The following is a 16,437-nucleotide window of genomic DNA, read 5'->3' as shown; positions in this document are numbered from 1 at the left end:
AATTATTTATATAAGGTACTATATTTGTAATTATTTGGTTCAATATCCTCCTAAAATTTCACATCGAAATCAATCCATCATTTATATACTTCACAAAATATTATACTTGGTTATAATGACTATTGGGGTACACATTTATTTGGTGGTGTTGATTTTATCAAGTTTGATTATAGTTGTTGTACCACTTGAACTTAAACTTGATGGTGGAGGAGGTGACTGAGTATTCATTTTTGAATTTACCATCTTAATTAATTCTAATATTACTCAAGTAATCAATTAACTTTTCATTTAATTGATTACAGACATTCACGAACATAAATGAATAGGAATTAATTAACTAATTAACGCAATATCATAGCAGTAGTAATAACACCAATTAAGTGAATTATTAGAAAATAGTAAACAATAGAATTTACAGGTGATAAGTTAAATTGGAATAATTCTATTTAAATAATGTTTTTGTTATTTGTAACATTTAAAAAATGATAACAAATTAGTAATATTATGATTCTAAAAAAGAAGTAGCTTGCCTGATGACTTTTGCTCAGTATCCTAAAAACCATTATAAAATTTTAATTACGAATAATTAAGTTACCTTGACGCTACCCAATTTATTAATTCGGGGACGAAAATTATTTGGATCACGACGAAATGTAATATTTAAAGATTTTAAAAATCGGTTCATACCACTTATTAATGGTTGTGGACTAAAATAAAACAAAGTGAATATTTGATTTGATATTAGTTGAATATATACGATCTAGCTGTAGCACGGATAGATGGATCGCCTTCAAACACTATGACTCTGTCTGCAAGGTAAGTGGCCATAATAAAATCGTGTTCTACAACAAAAGCGGTCTTTTTTGAATGAAGAATGAATCTATAATAAATATATTATTTATTATATTTAAGTGAGGGAAAATAATTTCGCGAAATACTTATTGATGAAATTATTACTTTTACTTTACAATATTTTCATTGACTAATTATATTATTTAATTAAGAGTTATAATTTGTGTTAAATTTATAAAGTGTGATTAATAAATAAGATTTTTTATTTTCAATAAAAAAGCTGATATAAAATTGTATATTTAAGAATAACTCATTAATTATATAATTTAAAGAAAAAACGTTTTTGCTAAATTTGTACAATATAAAATCTATTTTTACAAAGTACAATAGTTTAACCCATATCTTAAAATAGTTGTAGCTTAATAAACAAACTAAATAGAATTTGTTGTCTTAAGTTGTATTATAGTAGCATCAGTTACTCTGATTTATAATTCTTTGATTGAGTGAATTTAAATTGATAGATTTTAATACATATATAACTGATTTTTTTTGATTTTTTTTTGATTTTTTTGAATTTAGGAATTTAAGAATTTATGTATGATAATGAATATAGTCTACAAATGAGAAATATAATGTATAAATTCTTGACCATATTTAAAAGTAAACAAAATATTTTTTATGTAGTGAATGACTTCCTTGTAGTATTTTAGGGCTATTTTTCATTATATGTGACAGAATGTACGGGTATAACCGGAAACATTCGATAAAATAAGCTCCATGAAAAGTTATAATAAAATAGACATTAGGAAAACATAGAAAGGATCATAATTCTAGATTATGGCTATTTTCGCCATTATGTGAATTATATTATGACTGATATTTTGCATAATATTAGTCTAAAGATTTTTCAAAGTCATTCAGGTAGCACTTATACGACATAACAACAAGAAAAAACATTAGTAATGACTTCCAATTTAGATAAAAAGATGTCATATCTTTACTAAAAAGCATTATTAATTTTTCAAAGCTTTCAATAAGTGAATTTTTTATTGTTTTACTTTTTTCAAAGCCACATATAAAGACATCAAAAATATTAACCTACATATTTCATCCTTTTCTACAGCATTCGAGTGTTGTAAAAGTATTATTTGAGATCGGATGGAATTTCAACTCGACGAAGATTTTGTAAAAGTGAGACAAAGATATTATTGTATAAATCGATTAATTGTTACCTCCAAAAGAAAGTATAATGTTAAAAGAGTATTAAAAAACCAAGATTACTGATTGTAATGGACGAAATCAAGCTATTCTTGAGATAATTATCATAGCATAGATAAAGTTAGTTAAAGAGTGTTCAAAAATTTTAAACGGATTGATATAATAGTTTGTTAAGCTTGGGCTTCTCAAACGTGGTCAAGTCATTCACAATTGAAGGTTTTTATCAACCTAAGGAATAAAAATGAACTGAATTAAATCGACTTGCTAACTAATTGAACGTAAATATCGAAATTGTAAAAATATAATTTATGAAAAGCGGCATGTTGGAATCTCCCATAAAACGCGCGCATTCTTTTTGCATGGAACGTAGGATTTATAGTGAAAATAATTCGTTATTTTTTTAAACAATTTGAAATTGAGAATAAATATTATATAATAAATTCCTCTAATTTATAGATTATTTAAATGAAAATATATACTTTTGGATGAAGTTAAGATATTGAGATGTTTCTATGCACAATCACTTATTTTATAAAAGTGAAATAAAAAAAGCTACTATGAATCAGAAAATGTAATATTTGGCTGAAAATACAAAATATTCAATAGAAAAGTGTATTCTATAGCTATGAGTTCAATTAATCTTTATAAAAATATTAATTGCTATAAAAAATTAAAAAATTATAGAAGAAATAGCTCAACTGATGTTAACTATGAGTCAAATTTATAATCGTGCGAAATGAAATACCTAATTTTTTATGATTCTAGCTTAAATGACACCAATCGAATTGTTATATTTTGTACAAAAAAGACTGTGATACATCTAAATAGCACCAAACTTGGTTATCAGATGGAACCTTAAAAAGTATTTCAAAAAAAAATTATCCAGTTGTTACATCATCCATGAAAAGATATTTAATAAAAATGTTCCGCTTTTGCATATATAAATATATTGATGTCAAACAGAACGTATGCGATTAATAATAAAGCTATATATACATTCTAAATAAAATATAAAAATGTCACTTTTTTAAAGTATCTCATACTACATAGTAAACTTAGAACTACAATTTTTCAATACTTTAAAAAGCATTTTAAGATATGTCAATAAAATTTGGCTTGTTCCATTTCAGAAAATCTATTTGAAGAAGTATTCAAAAAGAAATATTGAATGATAAAAAATGTTTTTTATACATAGTCTTTGTGCATCAAAAACTCACTAAATTAAAAAATAAAACAAACAATTTTTGAAGTGAATCTAGCTTAATTCCTTGATTTATTTTAAAGTGAATTTTTTAAGTTCATCAAAAATATCCCGTAAAAAATTGGAACGCATATGATCGCATTAAAGGTGTGATTAACTTCAAATTGGCCATAAGCATTCAATTGTCACGTTCATAATAAATTTAATCAGTCGCATTCTGGACCACAGACATTTACTGAAAAATTAAAGTGAGGCCCAGAATAACACTGAACAAGAAATTAAGTTCAATGTGTGCAATCCTAATATTTGTGTTTTAGGAGAAAGATCGTATCATGAGGTTGTAAAAAATTTTAAATATATGTACAAATTACGAAAAGTATTATGATATTATATTTTTTTTGGAAGCCATTGGTCTACCACGTACAACTGGAAATTAGATTAGTGCTTATTAAATAAAATAAAATTTAATTTTTTAACTACTTATTCATATTATCTCAGCACATTCTAATTTTATGATTTTATAATTTTGCGCGCGTATCTGATGGGATTTCATCGTATTTTATTATGAACAGAATTTAATAAACTTGGGTACACCTTATGCAGAAATATCAAAATTTAAAAAAAGCTTATCAAGTTATATTTAAGAATTCTTATAAATAGACTATAATCCTGAAATTTATGATTTTTTATTTAGAAGAGAATATAACGGAGTTTATGATTTTTTATTTAGAAGAGAATATAACGGTGAAATTTAACATTTTATATTTATAAGTAACTATAATGGTGAAATTTAACATTTTATATTTGGAAAAAAATATAATACTAAAATCTATGAATTCTTATTTAAAAGAGAATATAATAAATATATGAACACTCTTTTTAAATATTTAATTTTGTACTCAAATTAAATTATCGCCGATTTTTGCGAACGCGCACATTATAATTGTGAGTTATCCTACGCATAGTATAGAATAGCAGTACTTTAGTACATAAATTTATCTTAATATTGCGACAAAAGCTATTAAAATCTTTTCTAACGAAATGCAAAATTATTTTGAGAATTTAGTAAGAAATACCTTCTTATCACTTTTGCAGCAATGACACGCTGTTCAGAGTCCAAATACGCAGATGGTTCATCAATCAAATAAACATCGGCAGGCTATAATTATTAATTAGTATTATTTATATCCATATAGTGCATTAAAATAAGTATTACTTTTCCAAGACATAGTACAAGTGCTACACGTTGTAGTTCACCACCGGATAAATGTTGAACTTCCAAATCAAATATTTCATTAACACCCAATGGTTTAATAACATCGGTGTTAAATTGTGGATGATTTAGTGTGTCACCAATTTTAAGTATTAGAAGTCTTTTAACAGACATCTGTGATTTGGGACTTATTTTCTGTGGTTTGTGGCTCACATTCAATTTTGGTATTTTTCCTTCTCATCAATAAACAGAGTTAAATATAATTGAAAATTTTTACGGAGATACCTCCATTGTTTGGTTCCAAAATACCAGCTAGCATACGAATAAATGTAGTTTTACCAGTTCCATTTTCTCCAAGCATAACAATAATCTCTGAATTATTGAATTTACCGGGTTCGATGTCAAGTGTAAAGTCCCCTATAAGTATTTTAAAATATTTATATAATATGTAGATTAATTTAATATATGGAAATGAAGTTAATCACTATTATTTATGTTAAAAAATCTATTATTTATGTTAAAAAATCTATTATTTATGTTAAAAAATCTATTATTTATGTTAAAAAATCTATTATTTATGTTAAAAAATCTATTATTTATGTTAAAAAATCTATTATTTATGTTAAAAAATCTATTATTTATGTTAAAAAATCTATTATTTATGTTAAAAAATTAGTCCATGGATGCTCACATTAAAATATACTTTCATAATTATTTTAAATAAAAAATTGCGCGCTTTTTCACTCTATATACCATTTATATATAAAAAATTTAAGAATCAAAACTAAAAAATCAATCAGATATCCTATCATTGATTATATTATTATATCACAAAGTTATTTAATATAAGCAATTTTTAACAATAGTACTCATTAAAAATAATTCTTCTGACTTGATGCTGTTGTAATAGAACATCTCACGTTTTTAAAATACTAAGAAAAATTATTATCTGAAAAAAATAATAATTTTACTGTTAGCACAAAAGTAACATCTTATTAAATGGTATAAAATATACGCAACATTACATCTTTTAGATTTTATTAATCTTAGGTATCACAAATTTATTTAAAGAAATTCGTATGTAAGTAAAAACAATATTTTTAGTGGTCTAATTTTAAGAAGATTTCTATCAGTTTTTTTTACTCGCATGATTCATTCTCTATAAAAATTTTAATTTTAAAATATAATAGTCCTCAGATAATTAAAGGAAGGTTAATATCAAGTAATATAGCATATGATCTATTACACTTGAATATTCTAACACACATAAAGTTGACTTTTTGTAGACTAATGAAATGGATGGATTATTTGTAAAATGAGAAATTTATAATATCACATGTTTAAGATCCGATGATTCCAAGTATAAATTTTGAATATTGTTGCAAAGATATATATGATTGCACTACATCCTATCTAATTTAATTGAGGGCACTGTGAATTAATATAGACATAATTTAAAGTTTTTTCCCTCTTAAATTACAAAAATGTTCAACATAATTGAATTTCAGATTAATTAATGTTGTGTGTACGCATATACATAACTAGGAACAATAAAAATCACCAAGGTAATAAATTATATTAATTATGTTTAAATCAGCTGAAAATAGTCAATTCTAGCAAATACTATTTGATTTGTCTTATTAATGATTTCTGTAGATAACGTTATAACAAAAAAAATTTCTTATTTTGATATGAAACGATTCAGTTATAGAGAATAATAAGCCAAATTAATGATACTATTAAGAGAGGTCTTGTCATAAAAATTTATTATTTCAAAAATAATTTAACGAATAATAAACTCAATTAACTAATTAGTTGTGTAAGTATAGTTCAATTTGAAATATAATTACAGTAGAATTTAAGATTTTTTAAAATAAAAAATCCGATTGTCTATAATATAAAATAAATTTCAAAGTAAATTATAAGGCTTCATCTAATCAGTATATATAAATTACATATACTTCGTATAAACTGAATGTAATTCATGGAATTATGGAGGTACAAAATCAGTAACCCCCACCCCTCTGATAAACTACGTTGCCAAAAAGCTTATATCTTTTGATAAAATTTAAATTATTTTATATTTACGATGGCAATAAGATACATACACCAAAAGAAGCTTTATATATAACAAAATCGTATTTCTGAAAGACACTATACATTCGGACGAAGTCACAAGTTGTACTGTAATAATTTTTGGCTATCGTTTATTATATGTATCAGCACTGAGTTAATTTTAAAACTCTGTCGGAATCAATAAGCTTTGTAGTTACAATTAACCTCATTAAAGTAACAAATCGATGTGATAAAGTGAAATAGCTAAGATTTTGCATATAAAAGCTTTACTAATATAGATCATCATTGCTTAATCTTAATAAGGAAACTTTATTCCAAAGAACTACTAAATAATTTTAGGTATTTTTCATTTTAAAGATTTATTTACACGTAAATAAAAAATAAATTCGTCTAATTATAATTTATGCACCATAAGCTTTAGACTAAATACTATACAAGATGGTAAATAAATATAACTACTCCATTCGCTACTTAATACGCAAGATTCTCAAAAATGAGAAAATGAGACACGTTTGATGTCACATTATGACTTTAATAGCAACACAGTATTTGAATGGTGTTCTATTTTATAAATTAATTTAAAAAAAAATTTTTTATCATCCTCAGAATCATTGTATGTTACTGAATGGATATTATCCTTATGTAATACATAATAATTTCAGTTTTACATCCACTGAATTCATTGCACTATCATATTATAAATGAAATATAGAATTCATATAATGATAGTACGTTTAACAAGCTATTGCCACAATACTAATTAATTAGGACCCCTATATGGTCTCTTTTATTTAAAATGACATAAATTGTTGTATACACAAGGATTTCATTAGGTATCTAAAATAGTTATTGCTGTATAAATTTTTTAATATCTATAAGAGCTATTGCTGTATAAATTTTTTAATATCTATAAGAGCTATTGCTGTATAAATTTTTAATATCTATAAGAGTTATTGCTGTATAAATTTTTTAATATCTATAAGAGTTATTGCTGTATAAATTTTTTAATATCTATAAGAGCTATTGCTGTATAAATTTTTTAATATCTATAAGAGCTAATTGCTGTATAAATTTTTTAATATCTATAAGAGCTATTGCTGTATAAATTTTTTAATATCTATAAGAGCTATTGCTGTATAAATTTTTTAATATCTATAAGAGCTATTGCCGTATAAATTTTTTAATATCTATAAGAGATATTGCTGTATAAATTTTTTAATATCTATAAGAGCTATTGCTGTATAAATTTTTTAATATCTATAAGAGTTATTGCTGTATAAATTTTTTAATATCTATAAGAGCTATTGCTGTATAAATTTTTTAATATCTATAAGAGCTATTGCTGTGTAAATTTTTTAATATCTAAAACAGCTATTGCTGTATAAATTTTTTAATATCTATAAGAGATATTGCTGTATAAATTCTAAAATATCAATAGTATTAAAAAACTGCGTGAATGCGCAAACACAATAAGTGCTTGCGCAACGGCTTATTGGTAGGAGTGGAATTTTCTATGTAGCCAAAAAAATTATTCTATATACTAATAAAATGAATTTATATAAAATTTTTAAGGCAAAAAAAATTATGTAGACATTATATTATATATCTTTCTATATATAATAAAAATAATATAATTTCTTATATATTAGTGTATCTATTCTTTTTAATTTTATATCAAATTTCGTCTTACTTAGAAAATTTTAAATAAATATTCCTTAAAGCATAAGAATATATTTAGCCCAACTAACAAAATATCTTAAAAACTACGCATATAAATCATTTTCTATTTCCTAAGGATCTGAATAAAAAATGGTAGTAAAGTTTTCTTTACTATTAGTATATCGTAATATATGCAAAATCAAATCAGAAAAAATATAAAATCTTATTAATTATGAATCTTAATTAGTTATATCTGGATTAGTTATCTAATCTATTAATATAGAATAACGATATAACTTTAATTAAATAATTTACCTTGAGTTCTTGTCATATCCGGGTACTCATTAACACCATGTCTTTCAATTATTGCATCTTCATTACAATCATTCAGGTTGAAAACTAACGCAGTTTCCCTAAAACGAACATTTTCTGTTGGTAAAAATCCATCCAAAAACACATTTATTCCTTCTTTAACACCAAATGGTGTTGTTACTACTCCATATGCACTTGGTGCTCCGTAAAAACAACATATATAATCGCTTAGATAGTCTAATACACTTAAATCATGTTCTACACATATAACGTACCTAAATAGTACGAAAAAAAAAATAAAAATATCTTGTGGATTATTAATTTAATTTTAAAAAAATAGGCACTTGTCACTAGCAACACAACGTCTTATTGCAGCTGCCATTTTCAATCGTTGTTTTACATCTAAATAACTACTAGGTTCATCGAATATATATCTAAATATTTAATTTAGATTATAATAACGAAGAAAATTATATCTTACATATCAACGTCTTGAATACAAGCTACAGCACATGCGAGACGTTGGAGTTCTCCACCTGACAACTGATCAATTTGTCTGTTTATTACATTTTTTAAATCTGCAGAATAATTATTTTTATTATTTGTAAAATTAAATTACCAAATGTATCCACAATTTCATCGAATCTTGTTGATGGATCTTTTCTTCTAAGTATATCACCTACAATCCCCTAAAATAATTCATTAATATTTTTAATTATTTGTTAAATGTAGAAAAAAGATATTTATATACTCTAGTGGATTTTGGAATTTGGTCCACATATTGAGGTTTCATAACCGACTATTAGTAATTTATATATTTAGCAATAATAGTTGAGATATGGGAATTACTTTGTGTTTATTTTCAATCATATTTTTGAAAAAATTTTGTAACTCTGACCCTCTAAAGTATTTAAGTATTTCATTCCATTCAGGTGGCTCCTTAATATAGTTATTAAATATATATATATTTATTTAAATGTCAGTAAAATAATATTTAATCTTCAAACTTTACATCTAAAATTATAATTTGTTACTTAAAATTATAATAATGCTTAATTTAAAGGTAGTTAAGTGATACATTAACATGAAATAATATTTAATCAAAATGAAGAGTTTCGTAAAAAATATTTTAATTACATTAGTTTAAAAAATTACCTAATTCTTTCTTTACCCAAGATGTGTTTTCATATTAAAATAAACATCTTAAAAATTAAATATTGTCTCCTTGATGTAAATTAAAAAAATAAATAAAAAAAAATTGGTGAAATATAGGAATGGCATCCATCTACCATATCTGTCAATTTAAATAGTAGAAAATAATCGTAATTGCATAAATTTGTAATAATAATCGGATAATCCTAGTTGTAATATTAAATTTTAAGAAAATCTGAAACGTAAAATATAAATGACTTATGAATCAGAAAATAGACTAATTTTATATACTATTTGATCCCCATTGAAGCTAAATTGTTAAGTAATATGGGTAGGCATATCACTCATTGGTATATGCTTATGCTCTGAACCCCCGATATACTCGATTTAAAATCATACTTGTGACAACTGGTCCAAGTATTTTCTATCTCACAATCCGTAATGAGTAAAAAATAATATGGTATTTGCGTTTTTCTATCAAAAATTATGTATCACACTGTTTGCCAGAAGTTAAAATGGGATGCTGCTGCACCACAGTAAATAATTGATTATATATTAAATTAAAATGATTTTCACAGAACTAGTGTACTTTAAATATAATGCATAGGTCATATTCAAACTAGAACGATTTTTCTTAGTAAGTTAAAATTTCATGTTGCTAGAGAAACAAGTCCGAGTTCGCTAGCTAAACAATTATGGATCATTAAGGAAGATATTATTGACACGTTACTTTACGTAAAATAAATCACAAATTAATTATAATCAAATTGAATCCAACATCATAATACATAGCAGTGTAAGTTTGACGTTGTAAATAAAAAAGAATAAGTGATATATTCAAGTGTTATTACTTTAATCGAAACTTTTCATTGCTACGCCAAATAAAATGGATATCACAATAATGTATAACGTAGCAATATGGGTTTTAAAAAGATTTAGAGACTATATTAGACCTGACCACAATAAATTTTTTAGGATAAATAAACCCCCTTAATGAATTAAAAAGGCATTTTATCTTAATAATATAAGATAAAATGACATCATTCTAAGTCCGCATTAATGTAAAACTATAATTCCTTAATTAAAAATTTTCTCTATATTTTAATAAGATTAATTTTTAGCAATTCTGATGAAAAATAAACTTTTTAAGATAATAAAATTAAGAATTTTGCATTATCAGAAAAAATAATAAAACTTTCTACATGCACTTCTTTTTTACGTAAACTTGCTAATGAACGCTTACTTCAAGTATTCGTTAGTAAAATTTGATTTTTAAAATGTTATGACATAACATGGAAAATCTATTACTAAGTTAATAGGGTAACCTCAATATTCTCAATATTCTCAATATTCTCGATATTCTCGATATTCTTTGAGAGGAATAATTTTATCTCAAAGTTGAAATGTACTTTATCAGATGTTACTTAGATTAGTTAAAATAAATACTTTTCTTATTACTTCATAGCTACTTAATTTTTATTTAAAAATTTTATTATACAAAATTTACAACATAAAGTTTAATATATTTACTCTAAAGTTTCCAAGATTTAATTTCAATCGACCTGCCATTATTTTCAATGCCGTTGATTTACCTATACCATTTGTTCCAACAAGCCCTAATACTTCACCCGGTCTAGGTATTGGCAAACGATGCAATTTAAATGAATTCGGCCCATATCTATGAGTTGTTTCACTTTCCAATGATCCAGGTAAATTTATTGTAGTCAAAGCTCCAAATGGACATTGCTATAAATATTTTTAAAATAAAATTATTCATTAATCTTTAATTCCTTTACCCGGACGCATATTCCACAACCAATACACAAATCTTCGGATACAAATGCCATCACATCAGTTGGCATTACTTCTATACATAACTTTCCTAAAAAAATAATTAAATAATCAATTCTGTCAGCGTATAACAGATTGCAGTCAATCCAACCACCATCGTACCTTGCCGTACAACTGGACACTTTTTTTTGCATTCCTGCCGGCATTTCTTTGGTTTACATTTCTCTGTATTTACTATAACTATACGTATCAGTTTCTCATCACCCTTCCGAGATTTTTCCCATTATCGATCACGTTTTTTTAATAAGAGAAATGTCGTTAAGGTTCGTAAGCATGATAACTAATTTATAATTTAGCATTACGCGATTTTTTAATACTCATATTCATTTATATTTAAAACTAATTTATTAGAAAATTATTGTTAGTGATATTGTATTTAATTATGAACTTTAGTAATGTTTAAATATTTTCGTAAAAATCCGGAGTAACTCGTATTTCATAAACCATGACGCGTTTTGTTATTTATTCTACATTTACATTGGATTTTATATCCTTTATTAGTTATCGGATATACACGTTGCATATAAGTATGAGTCTTATAGAAATTTGGTGCATTCTACTATAAAGGTGAGGCTTCTTGGTCATAATTAATTCATTTCCTGAAACAATAATTTTTTGAATTTTATAGCTTTTATAATAAATTTAGTGTTTTTAAGATCGAATGAGATAAAAATTTATCCTTAAAAATAGTATAGCATACTTCAAATAATAATCATGCGTGCGCAATGTATACATATCACGATAATGTTGCCGTCTTTCAGCTCTTTTAGAATAATGAGTTTTCTTATTAACTTATTTTTATATTATATAAATTCAAAGTAATAAATTTTTTTCTTTTAGTGCTTTTTATTGCACTGAAATATGAGTGGCTGTGAACAATGCAGTTGCTTAAATATTTTAATGTTTTATTTACACAATTTTCTTATCGATAGGAATTCAATAAAAGATCTTTAAATAAGGTGCAAAAAATATTTTTACTCGTGGAAAAATTCATTGTGGAATAGAATGTTTTGAGATTCGGCTTATAAAAAGTTCCTTTGTGTTATAAAGCGTTAATTATATGATATATAAATATATCACACAACTATACTATCAAATATTCGACTTACACTAAGAACATATAAAGATCAACTATACACCAATAACAGAAACGTTCATGTCTTTATGGGTATCATAAGACAGCCCAGTAGTAGAGTCGAGTAAGAATGATATTCCGAAAAACATTAGCAGGTTCTTTGTTAGAAGCTTGACTGTGTTAAAAATCTCATGTGGTCTTATATAAGCTTAAGTTGACTTAGATTTTTTTAAATATGTGACAATAAAAATTTTGTCAAAGTGCGTCAATAGGAGAAATATAAGATTCCTTAAAGTTCGTGAAGCCATTATAGAAAATAAAAAAGAGGGAATGTTTCTGACAAGAGATACATAAAAAAATAGCTTAAAGATTAAATCGGTATCTTTATATATAGATAATATATGAATTAATAATTTAATTTTCTTAGTATCATTAATATAAACAGCGTTCTGCTTAGACTTATATGTGCTTGCTTTATACGATAATTATATATTAGATAATGTCTGAGTAAATGTAATAAAAAAGTACAAGAAAGACGTCGCTAGAGCTGGGGAGAATGGTTTATAAGACACAAAGAGTAAACATTATAGGATTCTAATGAAGGAATGGGCAGATTCAAATCTTTTTCGTGTCTAAACTAGATAGAAAAAATTTCGTATTAATCATTAAAAATAATACCTTAGAGATACGAACATTTACAATGATGAATAGTATGTCTATAATTCATTAGAAATGGAACGCTATGATAATAAAACCATTAAAAATTTAGTAGGATATTTCTCACAAAAAAAAGTATGGAAGGTTCCAAAAAATATCTCACGCAAAAACTAAACAATAAATTAAATTAAAACTACTTCTTAGCAGCTATATTCTCATACAGATAAATTTTCGTTTATGTGCGGATAGATCATCTGAATGATATAGCCGAACGTTCACCGATCACTTAATCGCAGGTTCGAGACCCCGTGAAACACATTGTTCCGATCCTTTGCACACATTAATCCGAAGTTAGTAGGAACACCATGGTAGTTGCATTTTTGTATAAAATTATAGTTCATGGGTGGTCAAAACCAAGTACTGATGCACTAAGGTATGAGAGTAAATTGCTGTCCCTTGGAGTTGATTCTCATAGAACTAACGATAGATGAATTTGTCTTTTGATTTTGTTTGCCTTAAAACTTTGATGTTTAATTAGTTAAACTCCCACACAACCATATAATAATAAGGCGGAGGCTCGTGTGAATTATGACGACTAACTCGGCTCCGGTACCTAAAGCGTTTGATGAAGCATGTCTGGCCAATTTTAATTTCTCATTCCAATTATCTACCAGAGGGGTTATACCTTTTAACTAAATCAAACTTTTCGTATCGTTCATTAGATAAAAATTCGATTAAAATATTTAATCTGCTAACGACTGATATTTTTTTCCCTCTGCAAATATGGATTACATATTCCTAGTATAGTTAAAATTAGTTATTTTGCTCAAATGTAGATTGTTGCTCCAAATAACAATTTTAAAATTTTTGTGAAATTCGATTATTTTAATGATGTTACCTTCACACACTTATGGATCCAGGTTTAAAATTTTAGAACACTTAATTTACTCTATAACTATTTAGCAAATGTCTAAATTAGTGATGCTTACTGAAAAAAAATTGACTATATTTCATAAAATAACGGGTGGTTTTTTAAGAAACATTACATATAAATACTTACAAATTTAATGTAAAGCAAAAATTTTACATTTATTTATAAATTTGTTGGTTTATGTTGATTATTAGCTATTTAATATGAATTATTTTGGCTCAAATTCACAAAAAAATGTTGATTTTAGATTTATTTGCAAAAACCTATTAAAATCACAATCTGAGAGAACTATTGTCACGAATTCGGTATAAAATCCTCTAAGTCGATAGTAATGTAGTTTTTGTTCAAATATAGAATAAATTAAAATTTATTCTGTTAACTTATAAATTTTTCTGATAATATAATTAAACATTTGGTCCTTTTTACTCAGTATATTTTATTATTGTCTAATATAATATATCAAAAAGTTCTAGCATGTTTAATATTTCAATTTTCTTTCGCTTGAGTATAAAGTCAGAAATAATTAAGTAGTGTAAAAGGAAATATATCAAGCCGTATTCTGAGAAAACAGACTAACTGTGTCTATAAAGTTTTTACGGAGTTATAAAAGCTAGTGGAGATATAACAAGCGCAATTTTTTAATCAAACTGTATGTAACATTAAATATGCTACATTAAAAACCTCATTAATTTAGCAGTGAAATTACAGTGACTGTTCATCAAATCGTAACTCCTAGTTCATTTTCATTGATCGTTTGCTTCATGGTTAATTATAAAAAAAATTAATTATAAAAACATAGACAGAATTACTATTCCGGATTATAGGTATATTTGCTATGATATCGAATTTACCACAAAAATTATGCAAAAATTCTGACTAATAAAATGTTTTCATAAATTTTTTGATCGGTTTTTCTTAATAAACGTATGAATTATGCTTGAAAAATCTTCTTTAAAAATGAAACTATTGCTGATATTTCCAGACCTCCACTATAAAAACTTTTTCTTATTCATTTTCTAATTATACAGCACCCAGCAATAACTTATGGTAAAATTAGGAAACATATTTCTATATCATCTTTATCTAACATTAGTGAGTTGATAAAAATTGTTTAGATATTTATGACACCCCAAATAGATTATATGCTAACAAAAATTGGTGAAAATGTTCTTGATCAACTAGGTGAGAACTTCACTTAAAAAAGAACGTATAATGTCAAAATAATTATTAAACAGCAGTAATACTCGATGGTTAGTAGAATTTAAGATGATGAGAAATGCTTATTAAAAAGTATTCAAATAGAGGATCATAAATATTCTCGTAAGAATCACTTTTGAGATCGTAGAGGAAGATTAAATTACATGGGTGTTATGTATGACTACGCATACATTAATAACTAATCAATTATTAACAAATAGTAGACGGGTGCTCGAGAACAATCGGGCACTATCTTGTTATTGTTTTATAGTAGAACGTGTTATTGATTGCATATATATAAAAACATTACAATTGGCGACGAGGACGAGATGATAATTGGTAACATTGGTGCATATGATGAAGAAGAAGCATGGGAATGTTATTTTTCTCGGTTCAAACACTTCATGATAAGTAATGATATCACACCGAAGAAAGCTAAATCATTATTATTAACAGTTATTGGTTCAAAGCTATATGGTCTATTGGAAGACCTAGTTCAACCAAAACTCTGGATGAATGCGAGTTTGAGGAGCTGAACATGATATTGTATGAACATTTTACTCCAAGGACTTCTGAGATTGCTGCAAGGGTCAAATTCTACTCTGCAGAACAATCTGAAGAAGAATCTGTTGGTGAGTTTGTTGCAAGACTAAAGAAATTGTCAAAGAATTGTAACTTCAACACATTCTTGAAGGAGGATCTTCGAGATAAGCTAGTATGTGGACTGAAACCAACTTTGAATGGAATACGAGACAGATTGCTGACGGAGAAAACTCTATCATTTGAAAGAGCTCATGAAATTGCATGTAATATGGAAATAGCATATAAAGACGCGATGGTTTTAAATAAACAAAAATATTCAGAGACTCACTTTTCTACAAATAAGGTAAGTGACAGTAAGGCGATGAGAGCCAAAAGTATGCCAAAGGAATGCTTCCGCTGTGGAAAGATAAATCACCATCCTGATAAATGTTTTTTCAGAAGCAAGAACTGCTTCAACTGTGGAAAAATTGGACACTCAGCAGTCAAACGCCAAAGTCGAAAACAACCTGAACTTAAAACTGTTGAAATAATTAATGATAATGATAATAATATTAATTTGA

The 16,437-nt window shown here is 25.7% G+C and overlaps 1 protein-coding gene across 1 annotated transcript; it reads right to left on the bottom strand.

Annotated features, from left to right (window-relative positions):
* Positions 1-510: 510 nt before the first annotated feature.
* On the bottom strand, positions 511-11,679 carry LOC139225380 (ATP-binding cassette sub-family E member 1-like; the record flags this gene model as incomplete). Its single annotated transcript, XM_070856243.1, has 15 exons — positions 511-552; positions 596-707; positions 758-880; positions 4,288-4,370; positions 4,428-4,657; positions 4,710-4,841; positions 8,475-8,746; positions 8,816-8,905; positions 8,953-9,049; positions 9,091-9,160; positions 9,223-9,270; positions 9,321-9,410; positions 11,154-11,369; positions 11,420-11,505; positions 11,577-11,679. Coding segments are annotated over 15 exons (1,794 nt in total), but the record flags the coding sequence as incomplete, so codon positions are not given.
* Between the last annotated feature and the right edge of the window lie 4,758 nt (positions 11,680-16,437).

This window comes from Pempheris klunzingeri, unplaced genomic scaffold, assembly GCF_042242105.1.
Source record: "Pempheris klunzingeri isolate RE-2024b unplaced genomic scaffold, fPemKlu1.hap1 Scaffold_139, whole genome shotgun sequence".
NCBI lineage: Eukaryota > Metazoa > Chordata > Actinopteri > Acropomatiformes > Pempheridae > Pempheris > Pempheris klunzingeri.
The sequence above is the reverse complement of the archived record's forward strand: the minus strand, read 5'-3'. Positions and strand labels throughout refer to the sequence as shown.